Source organism: Sphaeramia orbicularis, chromosome 7 (assembly GCF_902148855.1).
Source record: "Sphaeramia orbicularis chromosome 7, fSphaOr1.1, whole genome shotgun sequence".
NCBI classification, from domain to species: domain Eukaryota; kingdom Metazoa; phylum Chordata; class Actinopteri; order Kurtiformes; family Apogonidae; genus Sphaeramia; species Sphaeramia orbicularis.
Window position 1 is genome coordinate 26,063,162 of NC_043963.1, and position 9,924 is coordinate 26,073,085.

General features: G+C 37.5%; 1 protein-coding gene across 5 annotated transcripts in view; it reads left to right on the forward strand.

Annotated features, from left to right (window-relative positions):
- Positions 1-9,009, forward strand: part of LOC115422912 (synaptotagmin-2-like) — a 70,197-nt gene extending 61,188 nt beyond the window's left edge. For all 5 annotated transcript variants that reach the window (XM_030139539.1, XM_030139537.1, XM_030139541.1 and 2 more), the window contains one exon: positions 3,216-9,009. In XM_030139539.1, coding sequence (XP_029995399.1) covers positions 3,216-3,431 — 216 coding nt within the window. In that variant the 3' untranslated portion in view covers positions 3,432-9,009. The remainder of the gene's footprint in view (positions 1-3,215) is intronic.
- Positions 9,010-9,924: the final 915 nt, after the last annotated feature.

Below are 9,924 nucleotides of genomic sequence, written 5' to 3' on the forward strand. Positions count from 1 at the left end.
CAGAAACCCAACAGAATCCTCCAGGAGCAAACACTTATGACTGGTGACGGTGGCGAGGAAAAACTTCCCTTTAACAGGCAGAAACCTCGAGCAGACCCAGACTCCTGAAGGATGGCCGTCTGCCTTGACCAGTTGGGGTTAAAGAGAGAAAGTAAAGGAGGAAAAAAGAGAGAGCGATAGAGATAGAGAGAGACTGGGGGAGAGGGGGGAGGTAGGGGGAGACACATGGATGCAGCTAATGCACAGATAACTGAACTAGAACATCTATGGAACAGTATAATAAACACTATCGTAACTATATGGATAAGTGAGTGATGACGATGAAGGTGGAGAGAGGCAGGACCACAGCAGCAGGTTCAGAGATAATCCTAGGAAAACCTGTGATGATCCTGGGAAAACCTGTGAGGCGATAAAGCACAGAGACTCCAGGGAAGAAGTCAAGTCAGTAGTATGTATTCACTGGAGCATAAACAAGAGATTTAATGAAATGCTTGTTTATAAAAGTGAGTTTTTAAGAGTCGCTTGAAGGTGTCTATAGAATCTGATGATCTGATATAATGGGGAAGACTATTCCAGAGGGTTGGGGCCAGAATTGCAAAAGCACGGTCACCTTTTGTTGAGAAGTTGGAGCGGGGGATGGATAGGAGGTTAAGGTTTGAAAGAGGCTCTTTTTTTTCATCCGGATCACTGGACAGCTGTTAGTGTTAACCGAAAAGACATAAAGTAGTCTATCAGGGGTATTAATCATGTGATAGTGAAGCAAAAGCAAATTTTGAGATTTGACACATGCATCAAAATATACATCACTAATCCTAGAGATGCTATTATGCAGTTTTTTCACACACTGCTGCATGATGCCATGTGTACACAAGCATAACATGTTTTGGTTGTAGGTTTATTCAACACTGTTCATTAACGAATATTATATTAAATGCTCCAAAGTGAGTAAAGAGGCTTTTTTTTCATCTGGATCATTGGACAGATGTTAGTGTTACCCAAAAAAAAAGCAGAAATAAGATGGAAATTATAATAAAGTGATGATTTATGATCTCACAGAGCATCCGTTTGACTACATTAACATAGCATAGAGGCTCACAGTATAAATCATACAAAGCAATAAAATGAGACAATGTAAAATGATTAATGTTGTATGGACTAAATTGGACCACATGGTGTAGGTTTGTTAGACATTAACTGAAACACAGAGAGCAGACGTATAGACATAAAAATGTATTTTTATTTAAGGAAGAATCATAAGAGTAAATCTCTCAAGTCCATACTAAATTCTAAAAATCAAGCAAAGGAAAGACGTATAGAAATAACAGAGCAAAAACACAAACACTGGAGTAAAGGAGGAAACGTACATGAGGCAAATCCAACTTAGAAATAGAGTTTTAAAGTCACCCAAGGACACAAAATCATTAAGTTGTAGCATATGCTGAAGGTTATTCCAAGACCAGGGAGCAAATTTAGAGACTATTTCTGTATAAATCCTAGAAACTTTGTGTAGAAGCAGCATAGAGAAATGAAAGTTATAACAGCTGATGATGGAGGATAGAAAATAGGGAGTTTACCCTGTAATGCTTTGTAAATTAAAACATAATGTCAGGAAACCATCTAATACGGTACATGTACAGTATGAACTTATCTGTATAAAAAGAACTCCATTGTTTTCAGCAAAGCCCCTTAAAGATTAAAGAGAAAATACTGCGCTCATGAAATTTGGGTTATTTTTCATTTTTATTTACTTTTTGGGCTATAGGATGTTGCATTAATTTTCATTCAAGACAGACTAGCTTTAGCTGCATTGTAATTAATTATCATGATTAGGAGACATAATCACATTTATTGATCATTGTATTTGTAGTAAATATTTAAAGTGCATATAAATATTATAGTTTATATTTAAAAAAAAAAAAAAAAAAAAAAAGGTTGATTATGCAAATCTGATTGTGTGTGAGGTGAACAAAGAAAGTGTATGTGTGTAATGGTCAGAGTACGGAAACTGAACCCAATTGCAAGACCCAGAGACAAGCGTAAAAGTTCACTGTGTTTATTAAACACAAAAAACAATGACAATTCACAGACAGTATTAATAAGCAGATCCTTGAAGACAATGGGTCCCGGACTCTTCACAGGATCCAGAGACAGGACCGGAGATTGGGTTTCACCGCCCAGACCGGTAACGCGTCGGTAACCTGACTAGAGAAAAACAAAGAATTGTCAGAGTCCAAACCAGGTCATACACGGGAAAGCGAACGAATGGGCAACAGGACATAAGGAACAGGCAGGCTCACGTACCGGTAAATGAGGCAGAAGGTCAAACACATGTAGAATCAGTTGGAGGCAGAGGCACAGACAAGGGTTGGGCAAAAAGGCAGGAGTCAAAAAGGCAATCCAGGTCAAAAACAGGCCAACAGGACCCAAAAACACTGGTAAGTATCACACAGAGGTAGAATACAAACTGGCACAGGACAAAGGGAAACATAGGGTTTAAATACACAAGAGGGAGGGGAGAAAACGAGACACAGGTGTAGCAAATCAGGGCAGGGAAAGGCAATCACACAGGTTGGAGTAATGGGGAACAGGAAGCAAACACACCAGACATGACACATGAGGAGGACTTAACAAAATAAAACAGGAACTGACAGACAAGACAGACAAAACCAGACTAACGTCTGGGGGCTGATGTGACAATGAATGGTTTGTATGGATGTTTTGTGTTATTGTAAAAATATACAGAGAAAAAGTGTGTTAACAAAGCAAAGGAAACAGAATTATTTTAATTATTAGTTTGTAAAAAGGGGTGGGAGTCTATAAATTATACTTCTTCCTACTCTTTTTCAAGCGCAGAAAAATTTGACCATGTTGTATGGTTCTTTGTTATTTGATGATTCTATGTGCTCGAAATAAAACTACACTAACTTTTTTTTTTTTTACTTAGTTTTAGAGTTTTTAAGGTATTACGGGGGGGGGGGACGTGATTTTTTTTGGAGGAAAGAAAACTGTTTGTAAAAGATCCTATTTTATTCTTGTCAACAATGAAATATGAACACAGGGAAATGAATATCAAGTTGATTTTAGCTACAATTCTATTTTTATTTCAGGAAAAAAACAAAATACGTCTCTCTGTTTTCCACCCCTCACTTCCATCTTCCATGTTGTAATCCTCGCTCTGAACCTCACTGTAATGCTTTTTCCTCTCATTCTCCCAGAAAATCCAAGCCGTGATCACGGTGCTGGATTATGACAAGATTGGCAAGAACGACGCCATTGGGAAGATCTGGGTGGGAAGCAAGGCCACAGGGGCCGGTCTGAAACACTGGTCCGACATGCTGGCCAACCCCCGTCGCCCCATCGCCCAGTGGCATCCACTGCAGCCAGAGGAAGAGGTGGATGCCGCCCTCGCAGCCCTGACTGCCAAGAAGTAAACTCCCACCAGAACACATCGTCCCCACCTCCACCTCCCCATGCATCTCCCATCATCGCCCCCCCCCCCCCTTCCCCGGGTCCCACATGTCAATGTATATTCCAGAAGAACACCACAACTGAACATCTGCTCCCCACCACCACCTGTCAAAAGATCCATAGGTAACATTTGACATGATGGGAAATATAATCCAAAAGAGCATCATGAAATATGAAATCATGTCATTGAAAAAAGAAGACAAGTCACAGGATGGACAGATACTCCGTTGATTTCCTTTAGATCTATTTTTGTATTGGGGTTGTGGTTCCATTAATAAGAATACAGAGTAGAATATGAAAAACAGTAGGAGCGCTATAAGGGAATCTGGTGATAGAGGGGATAAAACATACATTCACTCATATTGTACTTCTCACCCCTTCCCTTTAGTGACACGGTTTGCTTAGAATAGTGCTTAATAATAAATGCTTTATACTGCCATATGATAGAGAAATAACACAAGCAGGTCCATTCCTTAGGTGTGTTGTGCACCATGTTCCTCACCTGCCAGTTATCATTCTAGACGATTCTGTTAGTTTGAAGTACATTCCTAGAGTTGGGTAGCAAGTAGGGATAGGCACATATCCAGTTACCCTCAAACACACTGCCTTTTTTGATTAGTTAACCTTCCACCCATCGTCTCAGGAAAACTGAGAGGAAACTGAAACTCCATGCCTTTTTTTCTAAACGGGTTGTTGTTGTTATTCAGATACTCCATTCAATGAGAAAGATGTTGGGTTCAAAATCTCAACCGCTTTTTTTTTTTTCCCAGTGACGTAAGGCTAGTTTATCCATGAAATGGTACGTCAAAGGAGGGAGTGTTAGAAAAGAGGTATTTCTATATTTTTGACAGCCACCTAAACAGAAAGTAAGGAAATATCACAGTGGGTACAACAAAGACTGATTCCAACCTCCAATGACATGATATTTACAAGGTGTCGATTACTGCCTGCAGTCTACCACCTCCCCTCCCAACGCCTCTGATTCTATATCTCACTTGTTCAGTGCTACTGCCATTAGTCATGGACCTGACACAAGGGTTTTACTTCAACGGAATCCCTATAACCGTCTTACAGTCATAAAGGAGACAAGCCTTCCAAGTAACAAAATAAGCAATTTTCAACTACCAGGGACGCCTTCCAGTTAGCGGTGTTGTTCTCTTCATTTCTTCCTTTTTTTTTTACTGTTTTACTTGTATTTATCCAGTTTTCTTTTCTTTTATTTCATTTAACTCTTTTATTCCTCAAGCACTTTAAATCCAAATGTTATGTTTAAGTACCCTCAGAAAACAGAGCTTTAATTATTTATGTTGCTGGTTTAGGTAGTGCATTATGTGAGCGGATTTTTCATTGTTGTTTTGTTTCTCCTCGGCTTTTTATGTATGCGTTCAGATTGTTTGGATCTTATTTTTCTCACTTGATTGCAAGGATACGGTCTGGAAGAAGGCACTGATCCATGTGTATTTTATACACAGCTTACCAAACTGTTGAATTTAATTGCACTACTGGGTATTATTCTGTTTGATCTGTGTAGTTTTTTGTGATGAAATGTTGTGAGATTGAATTTTTCTGTGGCACATGTGGCATGCCAGACAGGTCTCCTCGTAACAATGGACTCTTCTGATAAAAAAAAAAAAAAAAAAAACAGAGAGAGATGTGTTTTATTCTAATGCTGCTCCTAGCTGCTCGACAGAATGTAATTGGTTTGGTTATTTGTTACCTAATATTGTGAGTTCTAGAAATTGTAGGATGAACATTGTTTCAAGAGGAAAGCAAAACTCTTAAGCGCTGAATAAATTGTTTAAAGTATAATTTAGATCAATTAAAATTAGCACTGTAACTGCAAAAAAACACTTGAGTGTGTGCAAGAAAATGAAGACAATGAAGACATTTAATTGCAGTGAACCTTTTAAACAGCACCACAACTTTTTTGGACCTTGAATGTTGTCATTTTATTTATGTTTTTTTTGTTTGCTTTTTATTCTAACAAGCAGAAACCATGTTCAGATGTTTATTTTTCATCTCACATAATCTATTTTCCTCTGTTAATGAAGCAACACTAAAGAAAAGGCAACATGGAAGCAATCAAGCAACCCATCGGTGTGTAGTTTTGCCTATATACATAGTTCATACACGTTGATACTGCATGTTTATACAAAATACTGTACATAAGAGCATGTTTTAGAGACGAAGCAAAAATATCTCGTGTACGTAAATGGGTGTCATTTGTCATTTTAATAACACAATGAAGGGAAAAACGATGCACTGTATATTTTCTAAATGAAACAAATGTGTATTTATTTTCCATGAGGGTCATTGGAGTGAATGTCATACAAATATTAGAGTAATATTACTAATAAGAACCTTTCCACGCCTGAAATTCTTAAGCAAGTGTGTCGTCCAGTACTGTGTGTGAGTTCATGTAGGATGAAAATGTAGCCGCATGCTTGCTATCTAACTCCTTGTGCTCCAGAGTTTTTTGTTTAATTCTGCTGATCCATCATGCATTTTATTTCAGCGCTTATCGGAAGGCCAATGTTTGACTTGTTTAAGTTTTGTCATCATCGCTTTAAAAACAATGATGTTTTGTTTGTTTTTTTAAATATTAGGGAAGGAGGGGTCTCCAAGTCTGTAAAGCGAACGTTTTGGCGTGCTATTATTCTGAAATATCAAATCCGACAAGGATTGAATAATTTTGCTATCAGTAGGTGGACTGTAGGAGTCGTAATTTGTGCCAGTTCTGACAAGAGGACTTAGAAAGAATTCTGTTGGATCATATTTTCATGTGAAATACATTTTCCAGGGGCCAAAATAATCAAATAATCCCATTCCAGTGAATACAAACGACTTGGAATCCCTTCATCTCTCTCTCTCTCTCTCTCTCTCTCTCTCTCTCTCTCTCTCTCTCTCTCTCTCTGTTCCTTTAGTTGGACTTTTTTTATTTTCCAGTTCTATTTAAATAACCTTAAACCCCTCACGGCTGTGTCTCTTTTACTGTGTTTATAATACAATATGTGTATGTGTATTCAAGATAAATGAATAAGATAAAACTAAAGCCATAAAACTCAAGCACTAACTCTTTAGGAGCTCAGCTGAGTAGCTAGAGATGATTTATGAAAAAAATATATACAGTATATATAGATATATATACATATATATACTACTGACATGTGTTCATTTCCTTCGGGCCAGTGTTTCTCTTTTACATTCCGTTCAGAGGTCTGTGTTCATCAGGAGGGCAACGTCCATTTTATTGTACATGTGAGCATTGAGAACAGTTGTGAGTTTAGTAGAATGAGTGTGTGTTTTTCTACTTTCAAAGCTGTTGATGTCCTTGTTTCATAGAGGTAGCTGATTTTACAGTATTGTGATTAGTAAATGTATATGCCTTGTTTTGATAGTATGAACAATAGATATAATATCACAATAGGTTCTCAATAATACTGCTAAAATTATTATTATATATAGATATAGATATATACACAAGAGTGTGTTCTATTCTTGGGCTGAGTGCAATTTACGAACTAAACTGGGTCACTCTTTGAAGTTTCTCGTGGAGCAGAATGTACCAGTGACATGTACAATCAATAACGCACTACCGGTGATCTGTGGCTCACACTGGATGGAGGCTTTTGCTGGTTTTGCTCAAGCTACAAAATCATATCGTAAGAGATGGTGATGAATTAAAGAAGCTTAGAGAAACTTTAATGAGTGATGGCCATGTTTTAGGAATGAATCCCTCCCATAGAACTATGCATAAAGATATGATTTTCACAAACACAGTATATAATAATAATAACATACGTGATTATGTTTCACTCAGTTGCCAAATTCTCTCTTATTTAAGTGTTAAAACTGCCACTTCTCTTCTGACAATTCTTAATGTGGTGCGTGACGCCTCGGGCTTTTACGCAGCGCATTATCTGATGCAATATTCTAACCCAATCTCTTTTAATCACTGTCCCATCAATGCTATTGACTGTGACCAAATAATGCACTGAGAATAATTCAAACACAAGACTTCAGTGTGTTTTAGAAGTACTGCCAGAAACTTATCACAGTTGCCTACACTCGTCAGCACTGTTTGAGTCTACAAAGCCAAAATAATAAAGTCACGCAAACAGAGGCAAACAGAACCAGCAGATGATGAGGCAAATGTGATCATAAGTAAATTTATAGCACATTCCACATTTGTTTGGTTTTTTTTTTTCCTTTTCTTTGTTGTTTTGCATCTTGGGTCACCTCAGTCACATGACCACTGGACATCGAGGTTCTATGGGGGCAGAGACTGGGAGTTGTGTGTGCTTGTGTGTGCGGGTGAAAAAGATGACGTACTATAGGCCCTTTAGCAGACGGGGTGCAAAAACATAGCACTAGAATATAAAACTCCAATAATACAGTACAGGTCTGTACGCATGGGACACATAACTCATCGCTAAATGTACATCTGTGTGTGTATGAGTGTAATAATGAAGCATCTTATTTCTGTTTTAAATATGAACCTGTCCTGTTGTAGGTTTGCTTTTCCAATAGCTGTGTAGATGTACAATACCTTATGCACAACTGCAACTGAAACTGTGCTGTTTCAGCTGTGCAGAGACAGTTTTAGAGCACTGTTCACACAGCTATTTTTTTTTTTTTTTTGTATTATTGTTTATTTGATTTAACAAACACTGGGATTTAAAAAGGGAAACCATCCAAAGTTCAGTAAATCATTAACCGTGTTGTCAAAATGCATTGAAAAGCTTCTCAGCGGGTAAAGACACCACTTTGAAACATGTTGTCTTGTCTCCTCTATTACTCGCTGTATTTCTTCTTTGTATTCTTGTGCACATGTGTAATCACGCCTGCGGTCTTTTACTTTTTTGTGTTGTGAGCTTTTTAATGTAGAATGTAGGACTGTATTGGTAAACAATGTCAGAGACATGTCAGAAACTCTTTGCTTTCTGTTTGTGTCCTTGTGTCTCATCTCTATGTAACCAGCTTTGTACCATCAGTGTCATTATGCAGAATAGGAAGCAGGCTCATTGAATTCTCCACTGAATCTGCTTTTGCTGAGCGTAAAGAATACCGGCCTTCATGTTTACAACGTGGACATACTGTATACTGCCAAACATGCAGGACCGTACCAAACCGTCCCTCTTGAGCGCTTAGTCCTCCACCTATCTCATCCCTGGTGCAACTGTATTCTCAAGACTCTTTTTTTTTTTCTTCTTCTTCTTCTTTCCCACATCTTTCTCTTCTTCATCATCTTTTAAAGCATCGGAGGACAGTCAGGTTGTGTCCTCTAGCTGTGTTTCTTCGTGTCTAGTGTCGTGGTGCGCGTGTTCATGTCAGTACTTGTGCCTACTGTGGATCGCATGCTTTAGCCCTTGACTGGACACAAACGTTGCTCACAAACTCCTCTTGACCCTTATGTGGACAAACGTTGGGGATCCTTATAAAGTTATCAAGGGAACCAAATAACTTATTACAAATTTATCATATGTGTTACAAGTTCTGTAAAAAAACAAATAGGAAATAAAGGCCTTTTAATTACCATGACTTGATGTGTGTTTAATAAGCAGTGTGTTGTCTCTGATGCTTTATATATTAACCCTTTGATGCATGAATTATGAGAGCCTTAGTCAAGATTTTTTTTATTCCTCTTTAGGCATGAAAAAAACATTGTGACTGAAATTTTTTTAGTTAACCTATTTTTTATGGAGTTACAAAAATGTCCACTCAGCTGGACACCATGCATTTAATTTTTGAAGCAGAGAAACATGTCTGTAACCCTATAATGCCAAACGTATCATATTCGATACATGAGTTTTTAAGCCCTCTACATGATCAGTGTGACATTAGTTTTCTTGAAAAACCTGATGTATACAATTAGATACATGCAATACATGGATAATCCACCAGGGGGGAGGAATTTGTTCACCAGAGGCCTTTCCAGTGACACTTCAAGATCGTCGCTTATGACAAAGGCAGAACTTTGCCAATTTTGACAAGGAATTACCAATTTTTTAGACATGTTTGTGTTATATTATGTTTTTGTTTATTCAAAAATAATATCTGAGCATTGAGACCCAATGCGTCAAATATGATACAAAATTAAAAATTGATATTTTAAAAAAAAAATTGAGGGATTGTTCAGAAGGACCAACAAAGGCTCCAGTTTCAAAGAACTGGAATTTCCAATGATTGAAAGTGATATACTGTGTGAAAACTATGAAATAAAAATATTTTTAATGCAGCTAATCTGATGTTTTCTCACGTTTTAACATAGTCTAATAATACTAGTTATTACTCACTCCATGGAGTTAATATGAAAAAAAAAAACAAAAACTTTTGTTCAAGAAAACTGTTAATTGCAGTCTAATAACAACTAGCAATTGATTTACACTCAAATATGTTAATGCAGATCAGGTTTATCAAGAACAGCAAAGTTACAGTAATTGTATGAATTGCAGT